We start from the raw sequence: 16,352 nt of genomic DNA on the forward strand, positions 1-16,352 counted from the left end.
CCCATTGCTTTCTCAAAGTGAAAGGTTAAATCTTACTTTGTACCCGAAAAATTGTCTTATCTTATTTAATTACCAAAACCAAAACGAATGTACGCATCCACTATGTGTCTATTTCCACCCAACAACCACCTTTAGGTAGTTTAATCAGCAAAATAGAAAGAAAAGTTGAAAAAGTGATTGCACCAACTAGTTAAGACTTCAGGCAGGATTGTACTGATATTTGCATGTACAGGTTTTTTGTTCTTTATTCATTTTGTTGAGTGAAAGCTAGATATATCAAGATTCTGGATATGCAATTTTCGGAATATGTTATTAATAACACTTTGATCTCAATCTTATTCTTCATGATGATTATGCACATGCGAACCTATGACTCTTCATAACTCATATTCTTTGTCTTCTAGTTGCTGTTCTGCAGGACAATCATTTATAGCATGATAACTTTTAAATCAAAAACTGATAGATTAGGCATCAAAACATGCTATTCTTCTTGATGCACAAGACTTTGGGGAGAAAGAGAATCATAGGGTGGGAGCTACTTAAATTGAAGATAAGTTTTTCACAAAATTGAAGATATTTTATTTAAACACCACTTTGAGGATTTGACAATCATTCACTCTCACCCTACCATTGATATCACCACCCTTTCTTCCTTCAATGAAACTGATTAGACATAACTTGGATTCTATAGAAAGAAAAGAGTGAAGAGGGTGAATGCTTGAATTAGTGAGATGCTTCCATTATTGGTAGCAGAGTAGTCTGCGGGCCACACTTCTACTTAATGAAGATAAAACAACTTGGTGAGAGCAACAGGTAAATGAGGCATGAGCCACACAATGTCCTGAAGCAGTTACAGCTTTCAACTCACTCTGCATCTGACAGTTCTTTATCAAGCTGTGGCCATTTTCAACTCTAATAATTGGATAAAGATACCTCCTACGTAGTTTTCATGAAAATATAACCTGAAGCAAGCACAATATGACCTTAATTATTCCATGACAGCTTGCTCTGATGTTACTAATTATACAACTTCAGTCTTGTGACACTCGGGCCGAGGGGGCGGAGAGTGATCGACAGTGCAATGAGAATGCATGATTGAACTGATCCTACATCAGAACGAGAGGTATTGCGAAGCTGTATACTATGTGACTATACCATTAAAGAGGACTTGTTGTCAGCTGTATACTGCTGACAACAACAATGTGCATCTTTTTTTTCCGAAGCGCGGTTCATAGAAGCTCAAAAGTTTTTGTTGGTATTGTGGAAACAGTCGTCTGTTCGGGATGTTACAAGTCTCTTGGTAATTCTAACTTTTAAACCTATTTTCATTTAAAAGGTGTTAATGCCTGCCTATTACCTATAGCAACATTCAAGAATAGTTTTTCTTGTCTAAACACTATTTGTGCAATCAAAATGGACATCAAAGTGGGCTATATATATACTCAGTTCCAGCATCAAGGGTTTGTAGAAGAAGATAAGGTTTTCGTATGGAGACCTTAAATTACAAGGAAGACCACTAACAAGCAAGAATCACTAACTAAAGCAAAAAGAAAGCTGATTGTTGACTTATGTTATGTGTAGTGTGTTGACTGTGTTCATTATTTTGGTGGAGCTGATTGTGACTCAACCAGAATGATTCTGTAAATGACTCATTCCATATGAGATAATTATAAACCTTTATGCATTGCAGGCCAATTATGATAGAAAAACCGACCCACCACCCCCCCCCCCCTAAATCCAACCGTATCCAACTATAATCATTCCCAAGTTGCATTTTGGTTGAATTTTTCTCCTCCCTGTGAGGATGTTCCCTGATTCCTACATATTTTATCTAGATTGTCAATTCTTGTAATGCTCCATTTATAATGAGTGTTGTTGACTTGATTCTTTTTATTATATTTGACCAATTTAAAGAACCTAAGACCTCTAAAATTTACTCTAGAAAGAGGAATTTGTGAGCTATGAAGGATTAGGAGTTTATTTCATTCCTCTTCATAATGGACTAACTCAGCCTATCTTGTGTCATAGTTGGTATCGGTCCTAAACCCGGGTAAAGGAGGAAGTTTGTGTTAGGCATGCGGTAACCAACGTAAAAATGGTGGGATAGACTTTAGTTTAATGATTAATATCCTCTTCATAATGGACTACTTTATATCAGATAAACATATCTATTTGCAGTTTGCAGGACCACACCACTAATTAGTGTGTGGGGTACAGAGCAATTTCTACTAAGTTTAAGGAATCCACTCTTTGTGTTTACCCCGGCTAGAGAAGCAGGATATTGGACTAATACAATCCTAAAAAGTCCTTTAAAAAAAAAATACAATCCTAAAAAGTGAAATCCCATTTAAGCAAAAGCCACCCCACATGGCCGCAATCAGCAAGGAATCCACTGTTACATTTTCTGTCTTTTTTTAGGGGTAGGGTAGTATATGGCCTGGTATGTGTGTATTTGAATACGAGCTGTGCGCAATGTAAACGATTTTTTACTTCAATCAATATAAATGAAGAAGAGTTTCATTCACTTTTTATCATAAAGCTGGTACTAACGTTTATTTACACCGGTGTTAGCTTATATCCAAATATAAGCTAACTAAACCACTATTGCCTCTCCTCTCAAGTTGTTGTTAACTATTTACACTGGAAAATGAGTGGTCAAAGTGGGAAATGCATATTGGCTAAAGTGGAAAAGATGGTGATGATAGATGAGTGATGACACATGATCTAGTTGTTGTGTGGTACTATAGAAAAGCACGTGAGTGTATGTATACATAGGGTGGTGACAAGCCTACAGAGCTAGCCTGAAGCTTGGTGTAAAACGGTTCAATGTATGACCGTGATCTTTTCTGACTCAGCTGAAAAAAACTAGAGAAAGTTCACCAATTTGTTGATCTGGATGGACAAGAATAATGTCTCATAGCCATGTGCAGCAATGCACCCCACGTGGGATATGACATGCGTGTGGGTCTCGATAACTCTAAGCCAAGATAAGTTCACAGATAACATGCATAGCATAACTTCCAAGGTAGAATTAGGAAAATCATCCTCACACACAAAGAAAATGTTAAATTACAAGAACATAACATGCAAGTATATTAGTTGAAAGCAGAGAAAGCTGAGAATCAGTAGTAGTAGTAGTACTATACCTTTTACTTTGAGGTATATCTTTGACATGTACATGTCCTTGAAGAATTATGAGATCCTATTGTACTGGAAATGAGCTGTGTTAGTTAGGCAAGTAGCTGGCTATGTAATAAAGATCCATTTGGGACATCCTTTCACACATCACGTGCCTTTTTCCTTTTGTTGCTAACATTCTTTTTTCTAAAATTTGCTTGGCATTTATGACTTGTGATTTCTGAGATGAAAACATGACAAGTGTTTCCCATTTTCTCCAAAAGTCTTTGCCTGTTGGTATGTTGCCCTTTGTAATTAAGCTGAGAAGCAAATTTATTTTCAATGACTCCTTCCCAACTGTCTATGAGCATGATTCCTTGAGTCTTGTCACTTTTGAATTATTCAACTTTTCCACTTTCTTTTTTTATGGCCCTCATAAGAAGAAGAATATATATGATTGTAATAAACTATAGATCTTTTGCAGCTGTTAACTCTCATATCTTTTACTTTTTCTCAAGTTAATTAACTAGGGAGGGCGAGCCACGGGCAACAGTAGTGCTGTTGTTATGTGACTTTGCGGTCACAGGTTCAAGTCGTGGAATCAATCTGTTGTAAAAATTAAAGGTAAGGCTATCTATATTTAATCACAAAGTGAGTCTAACCCCTCCCTAGATCTAACACATAATGAGAGCTTTATGGAATCTGGTTTGCCTTTTTTTTCTTAAGCTAGCTAGGGCAATATAGGTTGGTGTGAACTGTACTGTGATCAACAGTTCAGATACCTTGTACCAAAAAAATCAGTTTATATACCTTTAAGTAACCTTTTTTGCTGCATAGAGTTTTTGGTAATGAAAGCTGAGTCCTAAAAGTCATCTGATAGAAGGGAAAAGGTGATCTATCTGGTGATCCACATTCCTGCTTTCAGTTATTTGCTGTGTCTATAGGGAGTGATGCCAACTGCCAAGTGTGCCATCATAGATATTGGCATATTTCAATTCATTCTGTTTGGTTGGCAAGCATATGAAAACTACATATTGAATTGCACAACCCCACTAGAAATACCAAATGGAAAGCAAAGTTTTCAAGGCCATGTTAACTTGCATGATGTCAAATTTATGGCCAACCAAACTAAAAAATATTGAAGTCAATTCAAGGTATGTAAAGGATTATCAATGTTATCTGCTTCCATAATGCAACTTGGACCCCATACATGACCGTTGAAACAAGAAAATACAATGCAGTAGTACTACTATTTTATTCATAATTTGCTGCTGAACAGTTATATACATACACACACATATATATGGTATCATAGGTACACACGCATACTCTTAGAGAAGCAGAAGTAAAGCAAGTGTTGCAAGAAGATAAATTATAAAATGCAATATTTATGACCACTTTAAAACCGATTTGATCTCACATTTAAGTCAGTGCTGGAATAGAATCTGAACTCTGTGCCCATCTTCCGACAGGGAAAATGTTAATTTAGCTCTAAAAGGTTTAGTACATGTTACTGCAAATTCATGATCTGGCCTTCATGTCTATTAATAAAGGCACCGTTTTCAGCATTATCATGTTGTTTTCAATTTGTAATGGACAGGTATATATACCATGGACTAACTAGAGAAAATTAAGGTACCATGGGCTTTACTTGAATATTATTTATTGGAATAATGGATTTCTCTTCGAGAATAGTCTTTGCTCATAAAAGATTTGTTTCATTTGTCATTTCTTTGAGTGAGAATCCTTTATAACTGGGAAAGCATAAATAATGAGGGCATATCTACGTGTCCACAATGATAGATATTGGCAGAATCCAGGAGTTGGAGCCCTTTTAGGAATAGTTTTCATTATCTTAGATATGTTCAACCTATGTACAAATTCATATTTTTATATGCCAAGGACCACTTACCACTAATCGCGTAGATTAGTTGACGCATTAACAGAGAGGGTTGTTCTAGCTTAAACAGAAGTTTTGGGTTCGAGTTTCTGTGAATCCAGCTCCGTTAAATATTCGATAGTTAGAATTTTGCCGCTTATGGTAGTGTTATCCGGCTAGAATATGATTGTATAACTGGAAGATAGCCATTTAAAAAAATATATGCCATGGATGCCAGCATAATAAACATTAGCAAGTTGCTAGAAAAACAGGAAAGGCAGGCATGAAGCAATAAACTAAGAGTGCAAGTTCAAAGGCAGAAGTTGTTATCCCCCAAATCCAATTCATGTGCCTACATGATCAAGTGGCTATGCTATGGATTGCCACACACACAGCTTCTTGCTCTTGCTCATCACCCAAGAAAGATGCCCCACTTCTGAAGCAGGGGCCCACCCCACTCACTGCCCAATAAAAATGAGCCTGTTCCCCAAACACAAACCCCTCAAGGCTCTATCTACCAGTTTAAGTTTAACTCCAATCATGCTCCACCTCAGCATGTTCACTTAGCTACAAGCCTATCTATCATATACTCAAATCTGATAGGTTTAGAATCTTGGATATTTTATTTTTGTCACTCTTATTAATAAGCTTAATTGATCAATATAATTCAGATAGCTAGCTAGGTATTTTTGCATCTCAAGACACATCTCACTCTGAATTGCCAGTGGGGATTATTCTTTCCTGTGATTCCACATATAATATAGACAACACCAGCAAGTGTATAGTTGGCATAGATATCTATAACCAAACTTAGCTTGGCATACAAAAAAACTAATCCATAAAAGAAAAAAAAAGAAAACCAAAGAGGCAGGAATGTTTGAATTGGGAAAATTTGGGGAGGCAGAAGCGGTTAAAGAGATTACGTGGCGTTATGTGAGGACTGGGGTCCGAAGATTGGAGAAGGGGATTTTTGGACATGCAGTGAAGTTAATTAGGCACAAGACAACAACAATAACAACACTGCATTCATTTATGTGCAGAGAGGTAGAAAACAAAAACAAGATGTGGTGCCTCCCAAGTGTGAGACTGTTACTTATAATTGTTGTCAGATCAATGATGGTGGGGACTACTACAATTCAAAAAACTTCAATCACCACTTCTTAATTTTATTTTATTTTCTATCTATCTTCTTCAATCTTCTATACTATGATGCAATTGACTAATCTTACCTCCATGTCACACAGAATTAAATGCATAAACATGCATGGATGGATATAAAAGTAGTAAGAAGAGACAATAACAGTTAAGCAGAAGAAGACAAAGACAGATAGATAGAGAAAGAAAGAAGGAAAAGTAGTAAATAGTAGTATAGTATAATAGTTACTAAAATGTAGTAATGTGCCAATTGATGAGGGGATGTTCCATGTTTCCTTCCAACCATCTGTTTGTGAAAACGGGAGCGGTACACTGTACTGTTCTGAGTGAGTTACACCAGCTGCCTCCGTTGATTGCGCACGTACCCATGTGGATACCACCGTTTTTATCTTGCCAAATTACCAATCTATCCACAGAACCACACTTCATGTTACATTACTACCCTCTCACGTTCTTATCATGTTACTAAGGGTGGTGGAAGTATGTCAGACGGTCCGTTAGGGGCCTCCGATCTAATCTGTCAATGGTCTGATCTGGTTTGGCTCTTTTATTTTTTTTGGCTTAATTCCACTTTGGGCCCCTGATCTTTCAAAAATGAGCGATCGGGGACCCCGTATTTAAATGTAGCGGTCAGCCACCCTAACGTTTCAAAAACGTGCGATCGGGGCCCTTCTGTTAAGTTCCGTTAGTTTGACCAAACAGAGCAGTGATGTGGATTTTCTTTTTTATTTTAAGATTAAAATTTTTACCCAGAAATTTCCCACTCAATACACAAACCCAATTCCCCCAAATTTTACCCTAATTTCACCTCAATCCTAACTTAGCAAGCAAGAGAAGAAAAATCGAGAGGTCCCTGTAGTTCATTCATTTATCTATAGTGAATTAATTAATTAAGGTTTCACTAATCAAAATAATTAATCTGGTCAATTAGCAATTAGGCAGACAAATTTGAGCTCTCTCCTTCTTGAAAACCCTAGAACTCACCATCTCTCTCACCTAGCCACCGCCGCCCTTCATCCATGGCTGCGCCACCACCACTACCTTCGACGAAGATCAATCGGCTCCATAACCACTCGCAACTAAACCCCCACTGCACCCCAATCCACAAACCCAGTCCAACAATCTTCTCCACATAACCTAAACACCAGAACCCATAAATCCCCAGATGCAGATCCATTGTCCAAGGGAGGAAAGGATGGAAAGGGAAGTTCAGATCTTTCTCCTCCTGATTTCGATTCCATGGCGTGAGAGAAAGAAGAAATTGAAACGCTGTTGAGGCGGCTCACCACCATCACCATAACGACATCCCCACCGTCCCTTACACCCCACTCCGCTGCAAGTCATGCTCCTCCCTTCTCAACCCCTTCTGCATCGTCGACTTCAACGCCAAGATATGGATCTGCCCCTTCTGCTTCTCCCGCAACACTTTCTATCCTCACTGCGCCCAAATCCAGAGGAGAGAGCGAGAGCGAGATCGAGAGAGAGAGAGCGAGAGAGAGATGCAGAGGAGAGAGCGAGACCGAGAGAGCGAGCGAGTCTGAGAGATTTGGGGTTGTGGGGTGGGGTGATGTTGGGGTGAGGTTGAGGAAGCCATAGAAGGAGGAAGGAGGAAGAAGAAAGAAGAAGAAAGAAAAAGAAGCGTGAAAGAGGGAGAGAGAGGTTCGAGTGTGAGAGAGAGAACTGAGAGGGGTAATTTTTGGGTAAAAAAATAATCTTAAAATAAAAAAGAAAATCCACGTCACTGCTCCGTTTGGTCAAACTAACGGAACTTAACATAAGGGCCCCGATCGCACGTTTTTTGAAACGTTGGGGTGGCTGACCGCTACATTTAAATACGGGGGGGCCCGATCGCTCATTTTTGAAAGATCAGGGGCCCAAAGTGGAATTAAGCCTTTTTTTTTCTACATCGGAAAACTAACAACAACAAAAGAAAACTCAGGAATAGTCAAACGATCTCTCAAAATGAGGATCTCTAACGCCGACGGCCGACGGCGGAGCTTCAAGAACACAGATTGCTATAGACGGAGACGATGCACCCTTCTTTGCTAGCCAGTCCGCGGGCTGATTACAATCTCTATTGATAGCACTAAGAGTCAAATTCCAACTTCTCATCCTCAACTCATGAATTTCACGCAAAACAGGGAAGAAGATCCAGGTTTCCGGATCAAAATTGATTAAATGGTTTATAAATTGATTAGAAGGTAAACTTTTATGGTTAAATGGTTTATAAATTAACTGTCCTGGAAGCTTACTATTGGGTGGAAATCATGAATGGTTGTTGTCGAGAAGTCTCAGACTAAATCAAGGTAGTCAAATCGAGATACGTATCGTGTATCGCTAGACCCTAATTCTGTGTCGCGTATCGTATCGTAATGTGTATCGTAAGATACGGACACAAAAAAATTTAAGTCATAAATTAAATAATATACTAATATATCATATAAATATAGTTCAAAATGTTCACTCATGCATGCATATCCTACGCTCCAGATATCTAGCCCTAAAAGTACGAGGTGGTGTTGAGAAGTCTCAATTAATTAGAGATACCACCAATAACCCTTATATGCGGGACAGATATTCAAAAAGTATGAAAATCTTCCTATGTAAAATAAAATTAACAATAACTCATTGGAGGTAACAAGTATAAGAATTTGATGGAGATATGTTAAGGGTTAATGAGATATCTAAGCATCTCATTCAACATTGTTTCCCTGTTCCGGGCGAAAAACAAACTCGTGCTAGCCCCACGAATTTGACCCACATGACAGTAACACCACATAAGGTGAAGTTTAATGATTGCATTTTAGGCACTGTTTGTGTTTGGGGTGAAGTGTTTTTTACTAATTTGTGGATGTGGGAGGTTTGTTTGATTGCACTGTTGGGGATAATAGAGACGTGAAAATAGAGTTTGGAAGATTTATCCAAACCCAAAAAAGAAAGGAGTGTTTGGGACGTTCAAAACCAAACCGAAAGGTATGCGTGACGGGGAACTCCCCCTAATTTAGTTTGCTGTTGCTTTTGCTGACGTTTTTGCTTCTCTTCTCTCGCTTGCCACTTGTTTGGCTTTGCATGCAGGAGTCCAGAATATAAGGAAAAAATATTTAATGAAAAGAATATTTAGAATTTTTTAAACAAAGAATATATTTAGAAGTTTAAAGGACACATATTGATTTTGCGAGCTGGATTATTTGACTCACCTCTTCTCTCCTACTAAGTCAAGCAGGTTGGCTTGGTAGGTCGAGCCCACATTGCAACACTTACCTATGTGCTTAAATTTTTACCAAGTCCTTGAGTTTTTACAAATTATAATCTCAGTGAATAAGCATTTTATCGACTAAGTGAATATTTATTGAAAATAAATTATACTTTTACTTCCTTTGATATAGGTAAATGACAAAATAGATTCAACATGACGACTCAACCCACTTATAAACGATTAAGCGGATTTGGTTTGGTGATTGAACTCCACCAACCCCCAATAATCTATGAGTTCTTATTTTTTGTTTTAGCATTATTCTTGAGTAGGTTGAAAGTGTCACATAATAAGATATTAAAAACTTATAAGCAATTAATACATATTTCGCTCAAACCATGTGCTCGTATTTTACTTTTGGTTGAGTTCCATACACAATACATCATATTTATTTAAAAAGTTGATTAATGTTAGATAAAATATAATGTTTTGATATAAAAGCTCAAGTTTACAAAGGCAACTGAATTTTATTTTATCTGCCGACCGAGAAAGGACGAACACCTTATTAGTTCACGCTCCACTGCTTCAGTGGACCAGCACTAGGGGACTACTGTTCTGGGAGGCGACAAAAACCTGAACACCCCTTCAGGATGACCATCCCGGACCAGGACAAACATCTATTGTTCTGGGAAGCGGCAAATTAAAATGCCCGACCACCCTTTCGGGACGACCATCCCGGGCCAGGATGAGCATCTAGGAGTCACCCCGATCACGAGACAGAACGACCGCTAGCAGACCGACCCCCGCGGGGGTGAGGAGATTACTCTCAACTTGTCACGACAGGAAGCAACATTCGGATCAACTCAGACATCACATCACTGACCCTACACCCTAGGGCTAAAGATCTAACAGAGGAGAATCGCTCCTGATCCTAGGTTCTCATTGCTTCTCCTAAGATATCTCTCTCTCTCTCTCTCTCTCTCTCTCTCTCTCTCTCTCTCTCTCTCTCTCTCTCTCTCTCTCTCTCTCTCTCTCTCTCTCTCTCTCTCTCTCTCTCTCTCTCTCTCTCTCTCTCTCTCTCTCTCTCTCTCTCTCTCTCTCTCTCTCTCTCTCTCTCTCTCTCTCTCTCTCTGATATAAAAGGCCCCTTGCATCTGGGGGCCAAGGTAACTTATCTTTTTCCTAAACTCTACTAAAAACTCTCTCACCTTCAACGACCTAAACTAACTTAAGCATTGGAGTGCCTTGCAGAATCCCCTCCTAGGCTCACCCTCTCTGCTCGTGAACGACCTTCACCTCACTCCAGCTCAACGTCCTCCGCTCTCTTATCGTCCTCCCCCCCCCTACCCTTCCTGGTATAGTTTGGCCGGTTTCCTCCGATCAGAATGTATTTGGGGTTTACCCAATTTATTAAATTTCATTTATGCTAATGTGAGTTTTGAAAAGAAAAATGTATTGTCAGTTGAAAAAAAAAATAGAAACTCCTGTCTCAAATCCATGTGTGACGTCACGTACTCACGTGCCTAGGTGTCTCGTTGTTATTGTGTATAATAAAGGGTAGAAAGATTCTATATAAAATCAAATCAAATAAACTACAAAGATATTACCCCACTAAATAGTGCCTAATCCGTGTTCATCTATTTTATTAATGTTGAACAAATGAAAGATTATACCAGAACAAAAAAAATCCACGGAAAAATTAGATATATATAAGTTCCAACCTTGCGTCATTACTATCATGCTAACAAACTCCATATTTCTGTCTTCAAAGTCAAACCTAATTTGATGTGTGATCAATGAAGCAATAAAAGCATCATGATGACAAAATTTGAGGAATATGTACATTGTGCTCATGTGCTGTGGTGTCCCCCACACGAAGAAATAGTATCATCTTGGTTTCTTTTTATGTGTTTAATTCCACAACTAAATTAATGAGCGTGCGAGATCACAGGCGATAACTTTAAAAACAAAACTCAAGGCAAAACATTAACTAGTGTTTGACCCGTAAGAAAAATAATCTTTGTTCGTGACAGGTTTTGCTTTTCTATTTCTTGCGTTTAATCAACTATAACCACAGTGCAAGACGTAAAGCGTTTTTAATTAGGCCAATGAATTAATTAACGGCCTAATTAATTAGTGTGGAATCAAAACATTCTCAGTGCTGATGGATTCATATAATTAATGGGTTGAAGACTTGAAGTCAACGAGGTGAATGGCACCTGAGTGATCAGTTATGCGATAATTCAATCTTTATTAAAATCCAAAAGCAATTAATTATTAGTAAGATAAGTTTTTGTTAGTGTTTTGAATTTACAGTTACTCAAGTTTGAATAGAGAATATGAACGCTGGAAGAAGAACCTCGTGCACGTTAAAGCTTATGCAGTCATGTCATGCCTCATGAAATCACACATCACAAGCTATATAACGTGTTCCTCATTGGAAACTGTTTCTTTCAGTACTATAGTAACAAGAAAAATCATTATTAGAAGTTCAAAAATTGGGGTCATATATTAGCTAGACATATTACATATTAGTGATAATTTAAAACCGTTGTGGATGTTTGTACATGTGTACGTTGAATGTTGTTTGTCAAATTTTTCATGGTTATATATAAGTGCTAAACATTTTAAATTTATCATGTGTCATTTAGACAACCCAATTAATTAACAGTAATAAGAAAACTAAAATTTAACCTAGATTTCAAGAGGCTTAACAGCAATTCGAAAACTTAAGAGTTTCAAAAGAGGGGGCTGGGGGAATTTGGCCTGCTAGTTTAATTTGGTGGTAGTTTGACACTTTGACTTGAATTTTCACAAGTCACGGATGACTTTAAACATTGGCAAGGGAGGGGAAAGCTCATAAGTTATTATGACTGAAAGATAAGTGAGATATATTGAAAATGAAAATAGAGTGAAAATGTGAGGATAAATCATATCTCTATACATTAATACATAAACACCCAAACAAACACAATTTATATATCATTTTTATCTCTTCCATTATTTTCACATCATGATCATGCATAATATCAATTACTTTTTTTTGCTCTCATTATTTTTCACCTTGAATATACTATGTACTCATCCATTACCTATTTACCTGTCTGCCCAACATTTCCAATAGGTGATTGAATAATGCATATAAAAAAATATTGACTTTATGTGTCAACCTCTCATTTCCTAGATAATGCAATAACTGGACTAGACTAGACTACGGGATCGATCGAGCACAATATCATTTTAGATAGAAAAAAAAGGAAGCAGAGATATTATTACACAGTGAAAATTCAAAACCTCTATTTATACATGCCTTCTCAACACAACACCACATACTCACTCACACGAAGCAATTAGCTTCACCTCTCTATCCCCATAAAACAAAAACCAGAGTAGTGCTCTTTACGAGAGAAAAAGTATCTCTGCTGTGCTGCCAGTATACCACACACAGAAACAGCAGCAGCATTCACCACCACCACCACCACCACCACCTCTTCCTATACACATCTCTTCCATCAAACTTTCATATATTGAAAGTTGAAACAATCATAAGTTAACCAAACATGTGTGAATCAAAGACCATAACCACTAAAACAACCATGACAGTGGTGGAGGATGGTGGTAGCGTGTTCCTCGACGACCCGGAGAAGCAAGCAGCGTGGACGAATACTCCACGCTCCACAATGTGGGAGGTGATAAGAGAATCCAAATCCCTCATGGAAGTTGCGTTTCCTATAGCACTCACAGCTCTCATATTCTACACACGCTCCATCGTCTCCATGATCTTCCTCGGAAAACTCGGCGATGTGGAACTCGCAGCAGGCTCACTAGCCATAGCTTTTGCCAACATCACCGGCTACTCCTTCCTCTCCGGCCTCTCCCTCGGAATGGAGCCTCTCTGCTCGCAAGCCTTCGGCGCCAACCGGCCTAAACTCCTCTCTCTCACCCTCCACCGATGCATCATCTTCCTCTTAGCATGCTCCATCCCCATTTCAATCCTCTGGTTAAACATGTCCAGAATCTTCATCTTCTTGCACCAGCAAGAAAAAATCACAGTACTAGCACAGAACTATCTTCTTTTTCTCCTCCCTGATCTTATAACCAACTCCTTCCTCCACCCAATCCGTGTCTACCTTCGCGCACAGAGCCTCACCCACCAGGTCACGTTAGCGTCACTCGCCGGAACTCTCCTCCACATCGCCTTCAATTTTATTTTATTCCACCGCGGCGCCGCCGGTATCGCCGCCGCCTCCGCCGCTTCAAACATCTCCATCCTTCTCTTCCTGGTGCTCTATGTGTGGATAAGCGGGGTCCACAAAGCCACGTGGACGGCGCCGAGCTGGGAATGCTTCAGCTTCAGCGGCTTCCAGCCGCTGATCAAGCTCGCCGCGCCGAGCTGCGTTTCCGTTTGTTTAGAGTGGTGGTGGTATGAGATCATGATCGTGCTCTGCGGGCTGTTAGTGGACCCCACCGCCACCGTTGCCGCCATGGGGGTTTTGATCCAGACGACGGGATTGATCTACGTTTTCCCCTCGTCGCTGGGACTCGCCGTGTCCACGCGCGTCGGGAACGAGCTCGGCGCGAATCGGCCGGCTCGGGCGAGGATGTCAGCGGTGGTGGCGGTGTTTTTTGCCGCCGTGATGGGGTTCGTGGCGGTGGTGTTCGCGTCGGCGATGAGGCATCAGTGGGGGAGGATGTTCACCGCGGATGGGGATATCCTGCGGCTGACCACCGCAGCGATGCCGATCCTCGGGCTTTGCGAGCTCGGGAACTGCCCGCAGACGGTGGGTTGCGGTGTCGTGAGGGGGACGGCGCGGCCGAATGCGGCGGCGAATGTGAATCTTAGCGCGTTTTATGTGGTGGGGATGCCTGTGGCGGTTGCGCTTGCATTTTGGTTGGAGGTTGGGTTTTGTGGGCTTTGGTTGGGCCTGTTGTCGGCCCAGGTTTGTTGCGCGGGCCTGATGTTGTATTTGATTGGGACCACTGATTGGGAGCACCAGGCCTTCCGGGCCCAGTTACTGACGTCGCTTGATGAATCAGACGGCCAGAAACAACCATTGATTCTCTCTTGATGCTTAATGATGTATTATTCTAATTATTTATTAAAAAGAAATATGTGAATTACGATTAATTTTTTATCCACCGCTTCTTTTTTGAGCGATATGGGATGGATGAATGATAAAGGAGAATATCATATCAGATTCTATATTTTCCGAATCTATTTATACCAAGAATGAGATGATATATTTCATTTTTTTAACTCGTAAATGCAAATGATAACACTATCTTTGTTCAAACAAGAACATCAACGGATGAATGCCTAAACTTAGTGAAGCCAACGAGGATGAAAAACAGCTCTTCGTTTGTCAGAACAATGGTTAATTGGTCCTCATACCGGTATGCTTTGGTTCATGTCTTTTTTACTATGGTTGGTGCCTTTTTTTCTTTCACTTAATTTCATATTAGTTAAAATGGGAGAAGGATCTTGTAATAATTATTTAAAAGGATTGAAAATACTGAGTTAGGATGTGAGAAGTAATATGAGCAACTTATCCGTATGATAAAAGGAGCTCAAGATAAAATAAAAGGGAAATCAAGTGATAAAATGTGTACATATACAAAGGGTGATATCCAAGAGATATATAAGTTTGTGACGGTTTTTAGCCGCCGTTAATATTAGTGGCGGTTTAACAACGGCTAAAATCGATCACTAACACATATACCTATCGATGTCCCAAAAATTAGTATGTACATTTAACATTTTTACTTAATAAACGCTGAACATAATCTAATATTATATAGTTTGGAAGTCATCAAAAGATTAGGTGTCAAAAAATTAGAGCTTCCACAATTTTAGGTACATGTGTCAAGCATCTAAAATTTGAGAAATTTTCAATATGACTTAACCTATAATAATATACCATTTCACATAAATAACTAAAGTAAAAAACAGTTAAAAAAAAAACTAAAGTAAAAAACAAAAGCTAAAAATAACCGCAAATTATTTCTCACGCACCTCTATTTTAGGAATTTGTTAGTCACGTTATTATAATATAATATACAAATTAGAGTTCAAAAAAAATATACAAATTCATAATAGCACATATTTTGAGAGGTAAATTTTAAAATTCCCTATAACAATGTACCTGGTACATGAGTTCATCTTCAACCCAAGAAAAGGGAGCCAAATTTAAAATTCAAAATTTTCATAAACTTTCGAAGACTAATTTAAATATTTCTTTAAAACTGATTAATTTAAATATTGAACTCAAAGAATGGATTTTTAAAAAAATACATAGAAAGTAATTAAAAAAAAAAGAATACCTAACAACTTTTTTAAAAAGGTGGCAGTTTTTTTGAACTTGTGTAGATGGTCAAAAGTTTTGGAAAACAATATATATTCAATGCATCTAGAATATATACCAACGTGAAAAAAATTGAAATATCCGCTCATCATAATTTTAGTGGATTTTATTTAGGTTCTATATAAATCTGGTCACAATTTAAAAGATTTTTATAAACAAAATCTGATTTTGATATATGGAATGTGGGAGAGAAATTCTTTTGATCTGTCAATTTTGAATTTAAAACTTCATTATTTTTAAAAAAATTCAAATGCGCCAAGAGTCAAATTTCAAGGGTTAAATTTGTTATTCCTTTCAACAAAAAAGGGGTTAAATTTGTTATTAAAAATTGATCACCATCACATTTGAGATGCCATGTACTCCTAACTCAAAGTAATTTCTCCCTTCTTCCTATCAACCATGTCAGATCATACTCTCTTCTCCTTTTTTTCTTCCATGTATGTCAACAATGCTTTGCTTTATGCCTTTATAAATTACAAATTGTTATAACTCAAAGGCATATAATTTCCTCATATCCTTGGTAGTTGGACTGGGCGAGCCCCTAGAGGGGCGACGCCCAGCATGTATCTCGCCCTGAGGCGGGGCCCTGACCTTCAGATGGGCCTTGACCTCGGAGGCCCAATTGGCCCAATAGGTAGTACCCAAGC

The 16,352-nt window shown here is 38.6% G+C and overlaps 1 protein-coding gene across 1 annotated transcript; it reads left to right on the forward strand.

Moving 5' to 3' along the window:
* Nucleotides 1–12,626: 12,626 nt before the first annotated feature.
* On the forward strand, nt 12,627–14,539 carry LOC130739036 (protein DETOXIFICATION 51-like). Its single transcript, XM_057591251.1, has one exon. It carries the CDS (start codon nt 12,904–12,906, stop codon nt 14,410–14,412), a length of 1,509 nt encoding a protein of 502 aa, XP_057447234.1. The 5' UTR covers nt 12,627–12,903; the 3' UTR covers nt 14,413–14,539.
* The last annotated feature ends 1,813 nt before the right edge of the window (nt 14,540–16,352 follow it).

The sequence above is a fragment of the Lotus japonicus genome, chromosome 2 (assembly GCF_012489685.1).
Source record: "Lotus japonicus ecotype B-129 chromosome 2, LjGifu_v1.2".
Taxonomy (NCBI): Eukaryota; Viridiplantae; Streptophyta; class Magnoliopsida; order Fabales; family Fabaceae; genus Lotus; species Lotus japonicus.

Bases quoted from the DNA above. Each gene is read 5' to 3' on its own strand.
- LOC130739036 (XM_057591251.1), top strand. From the start codon at position 12,904: ATGTGTGAATCAAAGACCATAACCACTAAAACAACCATGACAGTGGTG.